Raw genomic sequence first — 17187 nt, 5'->3', positions numbered from 1 at the left:
CAGTTTGTTAAAGATGGCAAGTACCTTAAAACTTGTTTGCTTTTCATAGTTTAGAAACAAAGAATTCACCTTTAACCTGGATATATACAATATATGTACTGCAGTAATAGTTTTATATACAGGAAAACACATTCTTATAGACAGAAATGAATAGCCTTTGAAAGCCAACTATTATTATTATTATTATTATTATTATTATTATTATTATTATTATTATTATTATTTTACAATGAAATGTACACTGTAAAAGATGGCAATGGCAGCCCCTTCCAGTTTACACAAACTGCTTCATTTATTCTGCGAGAGAGTTTAACCACTAATGTTACACAAGTATTGTTTTAACCCTTTTTTGGCTTTTTGTGATGCAGTCAAACATCAGGAGGTGAAGGACCACTGGAACCTGCACACAAGCAAAACAGAAAAATGTTTCTTATAGGATATACAAAATGCCAATAAACATGATCCCACCAAACTATAATTCCCTTTGATTTCAGGGGGCAAGATTTAAACACAGGGTTCTCTCTCTCACTGAAATCAATACAAGTATAAGACCTTAACTTTGGCTGGATCATGTCCAGTATTAATGTCTTTTTCAAACTTGACTAAATCCAAAATTAAAAGGATGGTAGCCACTTTCAAAGGGATTCAGCTACTGGGCAGTATGGAAATAAGTATTTTTCAACCATTTACATCTATACCACATCTATACTTAACATCTATTATGTTAAGCCTCTTCCATCTCTTCCAATCACCCCCAAAACTTCGGGATAAAAGCTTTGCGTCACAGATATATCTGAAAACAATTTGAATACTAACATTCCAGTCTATGTACTCTGACCTCTAATACCAATGACAGCCAACCACTTTTTATATAAAACATATAATGCTAGTGAACACATAACTCATAAGAACGGTTTGTAAAGTTGAGCCTTAGGTATATTACTGGCTGAGCAAAATAAGTTGATTGGTTTAACTTGATTGTTTTGTCAGTTTGTTTCTAATGTGAAATTTTGTTAAACACTGCGATATCCAAATGAAATTTGGTATACAACTTCAGGACACAATTTTATGTTTAAATACCAGTTTGACCCAAGACATCATTTCCAAAAAGTGAAGGAAAATGCAAAATATAATGCAAGACTATTAGGACTAATAGTAAGACTTAGATTTCCCCCTTAAAATCTAAGAAATCAGAATGAAAAGTAGTGTGCAGGCTAAAGGCTATGGATTGGATCCAAGATCTGCCTTTTCTGGATGGATGGGCTCTGTTCAAAGAAAGTGTCTCTTCCTGATTTTCAAGGATCCCTCTCCCCCCTGCACCACAGCTCACCCCATTCTGCAGGGCACCTGACCTCTGTGTAGTATTTTCAGGGGGCTTGAGGGGCTGCTGTGGTGAGGAGGGGATGGGAATGTCCGCTTCCACCAGCTCAGCTGCATCAACCAAAATCTGGATCCAACCCAGTATTCTGCATTTTTTTGTATTTGACTACCCATCTTTTCCATAAATACATTCACTGTAAGTATCCAAGATCCATTCTCTGGCTGGTATCCCAAGACTGAGATGTGCCTAAGCTATTCCCCTTTTTAGGGTGGGCCTAGTTTCTGACTATCTGGCAAGGCCCATGCTCCAGAGAACTAGTGTCCTGAAGGTGTGTCCTGAATTTTAGGAAACAGCTGATTTTGCTTTATTGGACTTGGTGGGAAGGCTATTGAAACAATGCTAATCCACCTGCCTTAAAACAATATCAGATGTCTTATTATGAAATGCAAATGCTAAATATTAATGAGTAATTGAGAATTTTAAAATGTAAATAAATAATAAAGTAACTTCTATTAAAAGGAAGAAACTAGTTCACAAGCAGGTTCATAATGAATTCTGGGTAAGTGGCATAAAAATAATGGTCAAGTTGACCTAGATGATATCCAAAGAGAAAATGGTGATTTAAAGCGCTATCACTTGGGCCAAAAAGTTATTTGAGTAATGAAGAGGTGTGAGTCTGTATTATTCCAGGTCAAAAGTGTACTTAAAAGTTTTTATTTATCAATGAATGAGCAACAATATTGTGTAAGGTATACACATCAAAAAGATTAATATGCAGATATCTAGAAAAACTTATAGACTCAAGATAAATTGGCAAATTTTGAGTAAGGAGTTATCTTCCCAAAGGAATAAATCAAAATTGATCTTATCTGTCCTGAAAGGTATATACGTAAGCCTTTTAAATATGTTCTAATTTTTAAAGAATGTTTAATAACAGTGAAATAATTAAGACTGTGACTTATGGGACTATAGATAATATTAGCTATGAAGTCATTTCTACACAAACAGTATAAATGTGCTGATTTTATGATGCGAGAGCTTCTCATTAGAAGTTCACCAGGCCTGTACTTGTCAGCTAAATAGCCTATTCAGTACTGAATAGGGAGCTTGGTACTTAAAATGAGATCTCTCCTTTTTTGAAGTGTTCAGACTTGAAGTCTAAAAGCAAATGGTTAATAAAAATAAAACATGGATCAAAGAAGATTTTCCTGTACTAATTCTTGTTAGTACAAAACCTGGATTGTAATGCACGAAACAATCTTGGGTGTACGCTGTTTCCAAGTATTTTAATCTGCTATAGGTGGTAAACAGGCAACTAAATGCTCTCAAAATATTGAACTATAGACAGATAGCTCAAATGAAGTCAAACTGTAACAGGTGGCTTCTGATGAGGTGAATTTGTGTAATCCGTAGTGATGGGTAAATGTGTTAGGACTGACCCATGTTGCTGCCCTGCAAATTTCTAGTACTGTTGCGTTGGTGGAGAAAGCTGCCAACCTGGGAGCAAATCACATGGAGTGAGGAGTAAGTTGTGGGAGCTGTGGCAGATGTCACATGCCATGACAATACAGGCTTTAAGCCAGAGGTAGGCAACCTGTAGCCCTAGGGCCGCATGTGGTTCTTGGCCTAATTTCATGCAGCCCTCAGCCTAATTTCAAAAACCTTCTGCATTTATTCATTTAAAATACTTGTAAACTGCCTTTCAGGGCAGCAGGCCTCCCAAGGCAGTTTACAACAATAAAATCATATATACTATCCATGCGGTCTGTTCTCTTTCTGGCAGCCCACTGCATGTGAAGGAAGGGACGGAGAGAGAACGGGGTGGCAGAAAGAAAGAAAAAACGGATGACCACTTTGGCTCTTAACCGGTCCACCACTGGCTTTGGTCACACCAATGGCATCCGGCCACTGACAGATTACTCATGAGGGAATTCAGCCCTTGACATAAAAACGATTGCCTATGCCTGCCTTAACTCATCTAGCCATGGTGGATCTGGACACTTTCCGGCCTAGGGGAGTGGAAAAATCATAGGGAATGAGTCCGTCTGAAATATTTGGTTCTATGTATATAGATTTTGAGTGCCCTGCATACATCTAGCTTGTGCCACTCCATCTCAAAAGGGTGGGAGGAACTAGGGCAGCAGTAAGGGAGCAGGAGCTCCTCAGAGCAATGAAACAAGGAGTTAATCTTTAGTATGAAAAATGGATCCAGGTGTAGAGTGTCTTGGGTCCTTGGTGAAGGAACAGAGGTGGGGGACCTCTTGTACTGAGAGGTCCCCCACCTCTGAGATCCTTTTAGCTGACATGGTGACCAGGAAGGCCATCTTGAGTGGCAGGAACTGGAGTGGGATGGTTTGTAGCGGCGCAAATGGAGGCTTTGTCAATGCCTATGAAGACCCTAGAAGGGAAATCTGTGCACCACCTGTGGGGCCAGGACTGCTGCACCTCAGAGAAAATGCTTCAGATGGGAGTTGGAACCCAAGTATGGGCTACCTGACCAATGCCAGCATGGAGGCCTGCCTCTTTAAAATGTTGATCCATAGACCTAAGTAGAGCCCTTTTTGCAGGAAGGTCAACAGGTCACTGATGACAGATTTTCTCTTGCACTAGTGAGTGACCGCTTTCTATGTGGCTTCATAAATACAAACAGTGGGTGGTCTCCGGGAGATGAGGATAGTACTTCACATGTCTATGGAGAAACAGGATGTCCAGCCTCCAGGTGGCTAGGTGGAGCCAGCCAGGATCTACGTGCTGGAGGGGGCCAAGTGAGAAGGAACCAGTGGCTGGACTGTGCCAGATGCAGGATTTCTGAGAATCACCACCGAGGCTTGCTCAAGTCTGACTTTCCTCAGAACCCTGGAGAATGGTGGGAGGAAACAGGATGTGAGTGCATTCTGGTCCTCTGCCTTGTATGTTAGCGTGAAAAGAAGCTTGCTGATTTGGGGAGATGACCATGGTGGCAAATTAGGCCTGTAACTGGAAGACTTGCCTGAGGTTAAGGAGTTGTCTGCTGAGGAAGTCTGCAGTCATACTGAGGATTCTCTGAATGTGCTGGACTGAGATTGACAGAATGGACTACTCAACCCATTTTAGGAGGAGTGTTGCCTCTTTATGGAATGCCTGGGATTTCATGCTGCCTTGGCAGTCAATATGAGCCTTTGCAGGCATGTCTATTCCAACTGGAATGTGATGGTTGGCGAGGCGCTAGGAAAAATGTTGGAGGGAGATATGGACAACCCAGAGTTCCATCCAGCTCATATTACTGCTGGCCTCCTGTGAGGGCAAATTCCCCTGCAACACCTGGTTCTGGCAATGAGTGTCCCAACTCAAAAGACTGGTGGCTGTTATTAGTATAACCATGGTGGGAACTCTGAGGGAGATTCCTTTCTTGTAACTGGATAGTTTTCCAGACCAGAGGCAGGACAGGTTTACATCTGGAGGGAGGAGAACTGGACAATGATATTTCTGGATTATGTATTGCTCATAGGGCAGGAGGAACCATTTTAGTGGACAAGAATGAAAGTGAGCCCATGGAAGGATTTGGATGCAGGAAATCATGAGGCAAAGCAGGGCTAAGGTCGTAAGATGCACTGACTCTCCTGCATATGGATTTGATCTCATGTAGGGGCTTTTTGATCTGTTCTGGGGCCAGAGAAATCAGTCTCTTTTTCATGTTTCTCTTTGCCCGTACAGTGCTTTGCATAAGTATTCACACACACACCCTTGACTTTTCCACATTTTGTTTTGTTACAGCCTGGAATTAAAATGGATTTAATTGGCATTTTTACCACTTGATTTAAACAACATACTTAACACTTTGAAGGTGCAAAATATTTTTATTGGGCACAAAAGTTAATTAAACAAAAACAGACTGGCATTTGTTGGTTGCATAAGTATTCACCCCTGAGGCACCTTTGGAAGCAATTACAGCTGTGAGTCTTTTTGGGTAAGTCTCTACCAGCTTTGCATATCTGTATCCTGCAATTTTTGCCCATTCTTCTTGGAAAAATTGCTCAAGTTCTGTCAGGTTGGATGGGGACTGTTGGTGAACAGCAATTTTCAAGTCTTGCCACATATTCTCAATTGGATTGAGGTTTGACCTAGCCATTTGAAGACACCGAGGTTCTTGTTTTTAAGCCACTCCAGTGTAACTTTGGCTGTGTGTTTAGGGTCATTGTACTGCTGGAAGGTGAACCTCCGCCCTAGTCCCAAGGTCCCTTGCAGACTGAAACAGGTTTTCCTCTAGAATTGCTCTGTATTTGGCTCCATCCATCTTGCCCTCAATCCTGACCAGTTACCCAGTCTCTGCCGATGAAAAGCATCCCCACAACATGATGCTGCCACTACCACGCTTCACTGTAGGGATGGTGTTCTCAGGGTGATGAACGCTGTTGGCTTTGTGCCACACAGTGTTTTGCACTAAGGCCAAAAAGTTCACTTTTGGTCTCATCAGACTAGAGAACCTCTTTCCACATGTCTGCTATGTCTCCTACATGCCTTTTGGCAAAATCCAAATGGATTTGATGCAGGGTTTTTTCAGCAATGGCTTTCTTCTCACCACTCTTCCATAAAGCCCAGCTTTGTGGAGCATCTGTGTGATAGTTGTCCATTGACCATTTCTCCCATCTCAGTTGTGGATCTCTCTAGCTCCTTCAGAGTTACCATTGGCCTCTTGGTTATTTCTCGAATGCCCTCCTTACCCGGTCACTGAGTTTTGGTGGATGGCCTTCTCTAGGCAGAGTTGCGGTTGTGCTATATTCTTTCTATTTTGTAATAATGGATTTAACGGTGCTCTGGGGGCTGTTCAAAGTTTGGGACATTTTTTTAAATAACCCAACCCTGATTGGTGCTTCTCCAGAGCTTTATTCCGGACTTGTTTTGATAGCTCCTTGGTCTTCATGATACTGTTTGTTTAGATATGCTCTCCAACAAACTCTGGGGCCTTCCAGAAACAGGTGTATTTAATTTGAGATCATGTGACACTTTAATTGCACACAGGTAGACTCCATTCAACTAATTATGTGACTTCTGAAGGCAGATTGTTGCACCACAGCTTATGTAGGGGTATTACAGCAAAGGGGGTAAATACTTATGCAATCCAGACTTTTCAAGTGGGGTGTTTTTTTTTTTGGTAAAATATGTAGATTTCTCCCCCACTTCGACATTATAGACTATTATGTGTAGATCAGTGACAAGAAATCTTAATTAAATCCATTTTAATTCCAGGTTGTAACACAACAAAATGTGGAAAAGTCAAAGGAGGGTGAATAGTTATGAAAGGCACTGTAGATGGATGATTGTTTCCTAGTGTTTACCAGGAAGCTATGGCTGCCTAGGCAGGGAGGGATGGCAAAGAGCTCTTTCCTTGCTTGGGGAACGGAGGAAATGCTGAGTAGTATATCATCCAAGTAGGAGTAAAAATGTATTCCTTGAAGCTGCAGGAAGGCAACCACTGGCAGCATTAGCTTTATTCACAAAAACTGATGCTGGGCTGAAGGAGAGCGCCCACTATCAGAAGTGGCTGTGATTGTACAGAAACCTGAAGTATTTCCTGTGCACGGTGGCTACTGGCAAATGGAGGTAAGCCTCTGAGGCCCAAAATTCATTGTTGTAGAGAGCCTCTTGTATGGTTTGGAGGTTTCCATCCCGAACTTGTGGTATGTCACAAACTTGCTGATATACTTTTAAGTCCACAGTGGCCCTCCAGTCCCCTCCCTTCTACAGTACCATAAATATCAAAAAGATGGCTGAGGTCTCTAGAGGGGGTATTGACTCTATAACTCCTATGTCCAGGACATGTCTGCTTGGGATTGTGGTAAAATGCAGGGAATCAGACTGTGGTGAATGAAGAGTTAATAGACAGGCATCAGCTTCCCAGAGGCAGTCTGGGAAGAAGAGCTCTGGCTGTGTTAGATGTATGTTGTTGTAAGATGGCTGACTGTAGTTAGAGGCTCTAGGCCTCAATTGTGTCAAATTAAATAAATAGTTCTAGTTCTTAGACATTGTGTCTATTATTAGAGGAATCACCATTGCGAGAGGGATATGATTGCCCTCTCGAATGGAAACCTTCAGACCAGAGATGGCAGAAATATGTCTGAGGGGAGGCAGGTGAACTCTATCTGATAGCCTTCTCAAATTGTACGGACAACCCACTTGTCTTTTGTGGACAACTCCCAAGCTGATTGAAAGGACAGAAATTTCCAGAAAGATAGATGTCTGCCATGGCACCATACTATCAGAACTGCTGACATCCTCCTAAGCAGCTGTGGATTTGGAAGTGGCCGAGGGGGTCTGGAGGAAAAGCAAGTACAGGGCCAGGCTGGTTTAAAAGTCCTGAAGTCCCATTGTCTCGAAAATCCTCTGCCGGGCCGAAAGGAAGGATAACTTTGCTTCTGGGGCGTTTTCCCATCCTTTTTGTGGGATGATGGCATAGCTCTCTTTTTGTCTGTAGTTTCTACAAGTATGTCTTTTAGGGCGTCCTCCCCTATGAACAGGCCCCCGTAAGTGGGACCGTGGCAAAATTTGCCCTACAATAAGTGTCTGTTTTCCAGTGCTTGAGCCAAATGGACCATCTGGCCACTGTGACTGCAGAGATGGCTTGGGAGGAGCTGAGCACATCTTGAGTAGCATTGGCTACAAATGAGAAACATTTGTATAATCTGATTAGGCCTCTATGTAAGGTCTTGCATTGGAGGTTCTAGTTTTAGAAGATCCTACATCAAAGGAGGGAGGCCCTGGTGAAAACTGATCAAGTGAAGGGGGCTCTAACTAAGCTGCAGCCTCATGGACTTCAGGGCTTTTTTTCCTGGGTCCCTGAGGAGTGCCACCATAGGGGGGGCCTTGAGGTCATCCATAGCCTGTTTTCTACAGGTGTGGTACCCCATGTATTTATACATTATATTTATAGTTGGGGAAATTTAGTGTTTTTTCCCCAACCCAAGAACCTAAGCTAAGACATTGTGATTTGCCAAAGGCTACCTTAGTGACCATCATATGGATCTTTGTCTCAAAATTTATACTAGCATATAATTAATTTGGTAAACTTCTAAAGCTGAAGAATGTTTTGGTGGGAACCTTCCCCCACCGTCCACTGTGCATGTCCCTAGCAGGTTCCCTCCTGTTCCTTGAGACTGCCTAGTGTGGCCTCGGATCTGAGGGAAAATTCACACCTTGGTACCAACATTGAAATCAACATTGACACCGAAGTGGGGATGGTGGGTGGGTTGTGTGAATGCGTAGATGGCCACTCGAAGAACTTCAGTTACAAGTAAGCAACCTGCCTTTCTTTTTCATGGTCTCTGTGCATCACACACATGGGTGATTAACAAGCTCACTTACCAGAGGTGGGGAGGTGTTTCATGATAAGATCAGTGAGAGCACAGTTCACCCAAAGGCACAGTCTGAACATGCTTTGACATCTAGTTTGTAGTGCTTTGCAAACGTTGAGGGTTTTGACCATGTTGCCACTTTACACATGCACCTTTGCCAAAGGCTGTAGACGTGGCAACCCCTCATGTCAAATGCACTCGGATGTGAGACGGGCGCTTCAAGCCTGACAGCTCATAGGCTAAACCAATGGTTTGTAAAATCCATGAGGCTAGCCTTTGAGATGAAACAGGAAAGTCCTTTTCAGTACTACCAGAGCAAACAAAAAGTCACTGTGTCTTACAGAAAGATGCTGTCCTTGACTTATAAAAAGCCAATGCTCTTTTTACATTCAAAGAATGCAGCTTCCTCTCCAGGTCAGAAGATGGCTCTGGGAAAAAGGTTGGTAATGAAATTTTATTTTTTTATTTATTAAATTTCTTAATCGCCCATCTGGCCTGTCACCTGGCCACTCTGGGCGATGTACAACAGTACGATTTAAACAGTAAAATTATACATTAAAACATTATTTAAAAATACCCTAACCCACCCCAAATGCCTGCCTGAATAACCAAGTTTTCAGTGCATGGCAGAAGCTCATTAAAGAGGGGGCATGGCGGAGTTCCATAAGGAGGGAATTCCACAGAGTGGGAGCCACCACAGAGAAGGTCCTCTCCCTCGTCCCCACCAGTCTAGCTGTCCTGGCTGATGGGACAGAGAGAAGGCCATCCGAGGCTGATCTTGTTAAGCGGCCTGTCTGGTGTTGCTGGAGGCGCTCCTTAAGATAGGCTGGGCTGGAACCATATAGGGCTTTAAGGGTCAAAACCAACACCTTGAATTTGGCCCGGAAAACGACTGGTAACCAGTGCAACTCCTTCAGCACTGGAGTGATGTGACATCGCCGGCGGCTGCCTTTAATCAGGAAGGGAACTGCCACTGGTTTCAATGATTCCGTATGGACAGAGTCAAAAACCAGGGCTTGGATGTGCTGCTCCGATTGTTGGACATCAATACCCAGAGACTGAGCCATCCTACTGACTTTTTCATAAAAATGGAACATGTCCTCAGAGAGTGACATTATCTGGAGAAGGGATAGAAGGCGGAACGGACCAGTAGGAAGACGAATCAGACTGGTAATCATCAGCTGAGTTATGAGGTGAAGCAGGTCTGTGTACAGTAACCAATGGAGGGTTTGCTGGTGCCACAAGAGAAGGTGGCAGCTGTGTTGGCTTGGCCAATGCCAGTTGGCTCCGCATTAGAGACGATAAATGAGGAATCACAGGTGGAGGTGGATGGAAATAATCTCCTGCTGGCGGACGAGATGAAATCGCCGATGGGCGAGGCTGGTACCAAGGAGAGGTTGCTCCAAAGTATCTGGTACAATCGTAATAGTGTTCTTGATCCTGAGAACAATGCCAGTCCTCGAAAATATAAAATCTCGGAGGTGGATTAGACCATTCAGAATATCTATCCCAATCCCTTTGTGGATATCTGGATCTCTCTTACTGGTCAACATTAACAGATCTGAAGGACTCAGGAGAATGGAACTGATGTTATTGGTCCCGAGATGGAGAAATCCCTCGATGTCAAGGAGCCTCATCCCATACGAGAGGAAAGGGCTGATGCTGTCGAGGTGAAGAGATCACTCGATCCTGAGGAACTGGTGGTGGTGGAGACAATTCCAAAATCTCATCTTCTGAGATCACAGAAATTGGCTCAGTCACAGGGGCTCTCAATATCGATGGGAGCACTTGAATTGGCAAGTCCAGTAATGGAGGAGGTGATAGAACCTTGGTCTTTGAAGGCTTATCAACACTCCTCTTTTTCTTTTTCTTTTTTTAGGCTATCTGATCCCAACTTTGGAATCTTAGCCTTTTTTGAAAGCTTCTTCACTAACAAGAGCATTAATGAGTGCCCAAGAGCCAGAGGCTCTACTCGCTCAGTAGTAAGAGCCCAGGGATGTAGAGAGGAGAGCTTTGATGAAGACACAGCGGTCACCATCTTCTCTTTAAATGGTCGGATGGGTTTTTAGGATCTACCGCCAGCAAGGCTCTCCTCCAAAGCTCAGCTTTCAGTCTATCCGATCTATTTTTTCTCACCTGCCTGATGAAAGATTGGCAGAGCGAACAAGCCTCAGGCAAATGAGCCTCACCCAACCAAAAAAGACAGAGGGAGTGAGGATCAGTAAGAGGCAACTTGCTCCCACATTTCACACATTTGCAAAATGGAGCCTTTGCGGCCATAAGCCGCAAGGGCCGCATCCGCCGCTGAATACAAAAACACAAGAAAAAATAATGAAATGAAGGTTTTTTTTATAACAAGAAGTAACTATAAATTAAAAGAAAAAAAAAAGAAACAAGTTCTCAGCAATAGTGCAAAGCACCGATAATGTTATCCAAATATGGAGGAAGCTCTCGTAGAGGCAACTGGCTAGGCAGTCGAAAGAACTGAGAGAATGGGCGGGAACATGCATAGTGGGTGGTGGGGGAGGGTTCCTGCCAAAACCTTCCTCAGCTTTAGAAGTTTCCTGAATGAGGCTCAGGGCTGGCAGAGAGCCCATATGTGCGATGCACGGCAACCATGAAGAATTATTTTTTAAAATACAAGGGCATCGTATTTTTAATATGTTATTTCTTATTGACACCCAAGGAACAAAGAAAGGCATTGGAAGCAATCTGAACAGTGCTGGTCACTTGTTAAGTAGTAAGAAAGTCCAGGGACCTCCTTGTGTGCAACAGCAGGTGTGCATGCTCTGCAGTTATATGCAAGGGGCTTTCATCTGTGGCCAGTAACATTATATTAAACCAAGATCTGCAGGGCAGCTTGTTTCTTCATCTCCTTTTAAACAACAGGTGTGAAATCAGGTCTTCTGTAAGATAGTTTACTAGGTTAATCATTTCCCCTGGTGGATAGAATTTAATTACTTAAATTCTATATGTCAGCCTCCCTCTTCCCATGTGCACTGCCATAGACGGAGTACCAATGTGAATATGGCCTGCTTATCAGCCACTTTTTAATGTGACAATTGCTACGCAAGAAATATTTATACAGATTGTATAATTCAATAGTAATTGATAAAATATTTGACACAGATAAAACAAGGAAATAAAATCAGGTATGTAAAGATTCAAGTAGACCAAAATATTCTTAAATGTTTCTAATCTTAAAGCAAAGTTATATGGTATCTCACATACTAAGTTATTAATAACTATACAGATATGAAAAGATTTAAACTACTCTGGCCTTTTCAAACATTACTTACCTGAGGAACATTTCTCCACAGTTCGCCGAACCAAAAAATCTTCAAATGATGTTGGTTGGATTTTAGCAGGGGTGTATGTATTTAAAGAATCTTTTCTTGTTGACCTGCACTCCAGAAATGATGGAGAAGCTGAAAGGGTTAAACAAACAAATAAAGCTGTTTTGTCTTAGTCTTGACCAAGTAAAGACACGTTGCTACCTGTAACTAGTTCTTTGAGTGGTCATCTATGCATTCACACATATGGGCTCTGCACCTGCATGGAGCCTTGATTTGGGAAGCTTCTATAGCTGAGGAATTTTGGCAGAAACCCCCCGCCTGCTGTCCTAGTGCACATGTCCTTTGCGGGTTCCCACTCATTCCCTCAGTTCCTTGAGACTGACCCTGTGGCCTCGTAACTGAGAGAAATTTACACAAAAAATACCTTCATGGATCACTGCCTTGTTGTGGTGAAGGGGCTTGCATAACTCAGTGAAGCCATAAGCTATGCCATGCAGGGCCACCCATGACGGACAGGTCATGGCAGAGTTCTGACAAAATGTGGTCCACTGGAGAAGGAAATGGCAACCCACTCCAGTATTCTTGCCAAGAAAACCCCATGGAACGTATCACAAGGCTAAAACATATGATGCCAGAAGATGAGCCCCTCAGGTCAGAAGGTGTCCAATATACTACTGGGGAAGAGCAGAGGGAATTTCCAAGTAGCGCCAGAAAGAGTGAAGCAGCTGGGCCAAAGCCGAAAGGACACTCAGCTGTGGATGTGTCTGGAGGTGAAAAGAAAATCCGATGCTGTAAAGAACAATATTGTTTAGGAATCTAGAATGTCAGATCAATGAATCATGGTCAGCTGGAGGTGGTCAAACATGAGATGGCAAGATTGAACATCGACATCTTGGGAATCAGCGAACTCAAATGGACAGGCATGGGTGAATTTAATTCAGGTGACCATCATATCTACTACTGTGGGCAAGAATCCCTTAGAAGAAATGGAGTAGCACTCATAGTCAATAAAAGGGTATGAAAAGCAGTACTGGGGTACAATCTCAAAAACGATAGAATGATCTCCGTACGAATCCAAGGCAAACCATTCAACATCACAGTAATTCAAGTCTATGCCCCAACCACTGATGCCGAAGAAGCTGAGGTTGATCGGTTTCGGCTGAATGAATGACTACAGTGAGCTAGGACTGCAGCAGACAGTTGGAGGCCAGACAGCTCATACGACAGTCTTAATGACCCAAGATATGAAGCACTGAGTCGAGAGGCTGGCCCTTGCACCTGCCACTGTAGCTGACAAAGAGGTGGTGACAGTTGAAACTGTTCAGTCCTCAACTTATAAAAAGCCTGGGCACAATGAATGCTGAGTGTATTTTTTTATCCTTTTCAGAAATCTTTTTGCTGTCAGATGCGAGAACACAGAAAATCCCTCAACAGAATGGTGAAACACAGTGATAGTGGAGAAGTAAACTCCGAGAGATGGCAATTTGAGTCCTTCCTCAAAAAGAGACAGGAGAAACTGGAGAATTTGGTGCAAAAAGAACAGGGGTGGGTGAAAACACTGCTCATGAGAAAAAGCAGCCCATTTTCTTGAGTAAGAACACTGCATAGATGGCTTACAGGAGACATCCAGGATCATCTGGATTGCTGCCGGAGCCAAAGCAGCATCCGTTACCCAATCTTCCACCCTGTCATGCAGAGATTTGTCAGGTTTGAATGGCAGATTCAGCTATTCTCTCTCGTGAGGAGAGAATGATGCAACAGGAACCATTGGTACTGACTTTTTGCCATTTTGAGTAGCAGGGTGAACCAAGGCTGGCTCATCACAGTGTCACAATGATGCACTCTGTGCCATCCATTGCGATCTTCAGTAGGACCCTAGTCATTAGAGGAAATGGGGGAACAGGTAGAACAGTGACCGTGTCCACTGAAATATGAAGGCATTACCTATCAATCCTGGGCTTTGGCCCGCTTTGCTGCAGACCGAAATACGAAGGCATTGCCTATTGATTCCAGGCTTTGGCCTGCTCTGCTGCATTCTCCCTCATGGCAAAAAGGTTGATTTCTAGCATCCCTCAAAGCTGGAAGAGGCTGTTCAGAAATGTTTTGTCCAATTCCCACTCGTCGGAGGTCAGCATGGTCCAGTTGAGCTGATCAGCCAGGACACTGTTGACACCAGCCACATGTATTGCCACAAATCAGATCAAAGGGCTATGTACCAGTGGAAATTCTGGGGTGTAAGGGTGAGCAGTGGGAGAGACCTGGTACCTTCCTGTCAAATATGTGTCAACAGTTGTATTGTCTGAAGTGACCTGGACCAATCTGGCCACCAGGTCCAGTTCAAACGCACAAAGCACTTTGTCCACTGCTCTTAACTCCAGAAGGTTGATACGCTGTGTGGCTTTGTTGGCCGCCAATCGTCCATGGCCCCTTCATGGATCACTGCCTTGTTGTGGCGAAGGGGCTTGCATAACTCAGTGAAGCCATAAGCTATGCCGTGCAGGGCCACCCAAGATGGACAGGTCATGGTGGAGAGTTCTGACAAAATGTGGTCCACTGGAGAAGGAAATGGCAACCCACTCCAGTATTCTTGCCAAGAAAACCCCATGGAACGTATCACAAGGCTAAAAGAGATGACGCCAGAAGATGAGACCCTCAGGTCGGAAGGTGTCCAATATACTACTGGGGAAGAGCAGAGGGTATTTCCAAGTAGCGCCAGAAAGAGTGAAGCGGCTGGGCCAAAGCCTAAAGGACACTCAGCTGTGGATGTGTCTGGTGGTGAAAAGAAAATCCAATGCTGTAAAGAACAATATTGTTTAGGAACCTGGAATGTCAGATCAATGAATCAAGGTAAGCTGGAGGTGGTCAAACAGGAGATGGCAAGATTGAACATCGACATCTTGGGGATCAGTGAACTAAAATGGACAGGCATGGGCGAATTTAATTCAGGTGACCATCATATCTACTACTGTGGGCAAGAATCCCTTAGAAGAAGTGGAGTAGCACTCATAGTCAACAAAAGGGTGGGAAAAGCAGTACTGGGGTACAATCTTAAAAACGATAGAATGATCTCAGTACGAATCCAAGGCAAACCATTCAACATCACAGTAATTCAGGTCTATGCCCCAACCACTGATGCCGAAGAAGCTGAGGTTGATCGGTTCTATGAAGACCTACAACACCTTCTAGAACTAACACCAAAAAAAGATGTCCTCTTCATCATAGGGGATTGGAATGCTAAAGTAGGAAGTCAAGAAATCACCGGGATAATAGGCAGGCATGGCCTTGGTGTACAAAATGAAGCAGGACAAAAGCTAATACCCCGAGTTTTGCCAAGAGAACACACTGATCATAGCAAACACTCTTTTCCAACAGCACAAGAGACGACTCTACACATGGACATCACCAGATGGTCAATATCGAAATCAGATTGATTATGTCCTTTGCAGCCAAAGATGGAGAAGCTCTATACAGTCAGTAAAAACAAGACCTGGAGCTGACTGTGGCTCAGATCATGAGCTTCTTGTTGCAAAATTTCAGCTTAAATTGAAGAACGTAGGGAAAACCACTAAACCATTCCGGTATGACCTCAATCATATCCCTTATGAATATACAGTGGAGGTGAGGAATAGATTTAAGGGATTAGACCTGATAGACAGAGTGCCTGAGGAACTATGGACGGAGGTCCGTAACGTTGTTCAGGAGGCAGCAACTCAATTCATCCCAAAGAAAAAGAAATGCAAGAAAGCCAAGTGGCTGTCTGATGAGGCTTTACAAGTAGCTGAGGAAAGAAGGGAAGCGAAAAGCAAGGGAGAAAGGGCAAGATATATCCAACTGAATGCAGAGTTCCAGAGAATAGCAAGGAGAGACAAGAAGGCCTTCTTAAATGAACAATGCAAAGAAATCGAGGAAAACAATAGAATGGGAAAGACTAGAGATCTTTTCAAGAAAATCGGAGATCTCAAGGGAACGTTTTGTGCAAAGACGGGCATGATAAAGGACAAAGAAGGCAGGGACCTAACAGAAGCAGATGAGATTAAGAAGAGGTGGCAAGAATACACAGAAGAACTATACAGGATAGATCTGAATGTCCCTGATAGCCATGATAGTGCGGTCACTGAACTTGAGCCAGACATCCTCGAGAGTGAAGTCAAGTGGGCCTTAGGAAGCATTACTAACAATAAAGCTAGCGGAGATGACAGTATTCCAGCTGAGCTATTTAAAATCCTAAAAGATGATGCTGTTAAAGTGCTGCATTCAATATGCCAACAAATCTGGAACACTCAACAGTGGCCACAAGACTGGAAAAGGTCAGTTTACATTCCAATTCCAAAGAAGGGCAACGCCAAAGAGTGTTCAAACTACCGCACAATTGCGCTCATTTCACATGCCAGCAAGGTGATGCTCAAAATCCTACAAGCTAGGCTTCAGCAGTATGAGAACCGAGAACTACCGGAAGTACAAGCTGGGTTTCGAAGAGGCAGAGGAACTAGAGATCAAATCGCCAACGTTTGCTGGATCATGGAGAAAGCAAGAGAATTCCAGAAAAACGTCTATTTCTGCTTCATTGACTACGCTAAAGCCTTTGATTGTGTGGATCACAACAAACTGTGGCAAATTCTGAAAGAGATGGGAGTACCAGACCAACTTACCTGTCTCCTGAGAAACCTGTACGAGGGTCAAGAAGCAACAGTAAGAACCAGACAAGGAACAACCGAGTGGTTCAAAATTGGGAAAGGAGTACGACAAGGCTGCATATTGTCGCCCTGCTTATTAAACTTATATGCAGAGTACATCATGAGAAACGCGGGGTTGGATGAATCACAGGTCGGAATTAAGATTGCCGGGAGAATTATCAACAACCTCCGATATGCAGACGATACCACCCAAATGGCAGAAAGCGAAGAGGATCTAAAGAGCCTGTTGTTGAGGGTGAAAGAGGAAAGTGCAAAAGCTGGTTTGAAACTCAACATTAAAAAAACTAAGATCATGGCATCTGGCCCCATCACTTCCTGGCATATAGAAGGGGAAGAAATGGAAGCAGTGACAGATTTTACTTTCTTGGGCTCCAAGATCACCGTAGACGGTGACTGTAGCCATGAAATTAAAAGACGCTTGCTCCTTGGGAGGAAAGCTATGGCCAACCTAGACAGCATAGTAAGAAGCAGAGACATCACCTTGCCGACAAAGGTCCGTCTAATCAAAGCTATGGTTTTCCCAGTAGTAATGTATGGCTGTGAGAGCT

At 43.5% G+C, this 17187-nt stretch overlaps 1 protein-coding gene across 1 annotated transcript in view; it reads right to left on the bottom strand.

The window, feature by feature from the left end:
* Positions 1-226: 226 nt before the first annotated feature.
* Positions 227-17187, bottom strand: part of PPIP5K2 (diphosphoinositol pentakisphosphate kinase 2) — a 104357-nt gene continuing 87396 nt past the window's right edge. The window contains exons 31-32 of the mRNA XM_084833809.1: positions 11949-12077; positions 227-400 (exon numbers count right to left, since the gene is read on the bottom strand). Of these exons, the coding sequence (XP_084689935.1) occupies positions 369-400; positions 11949-12077 (161 nt within the window). The 3' untranslated portion in view covers positions 227-368. The remainder of the gene's footprint in view (positions 401-11948; positions 12078-17187) is intronic.

This window comes from Heloderma suspectum, chromosome 2 (assembly GCF_057233095.1).
Source record: "Heloderma suspectum isolate Gila_16-S chromosome 2, 16-S_ref, whole genome shotgun sequence".
Lineage (NCBI taxonomy): Eukaryota > Metazoa > Chordata > Lepidosauria > Squamata > Helodermatidae > Heloderma > Heloderma suspectum.
This window is presented reverse-complemented; position numbering and strand designations above follow the sequence as displayed.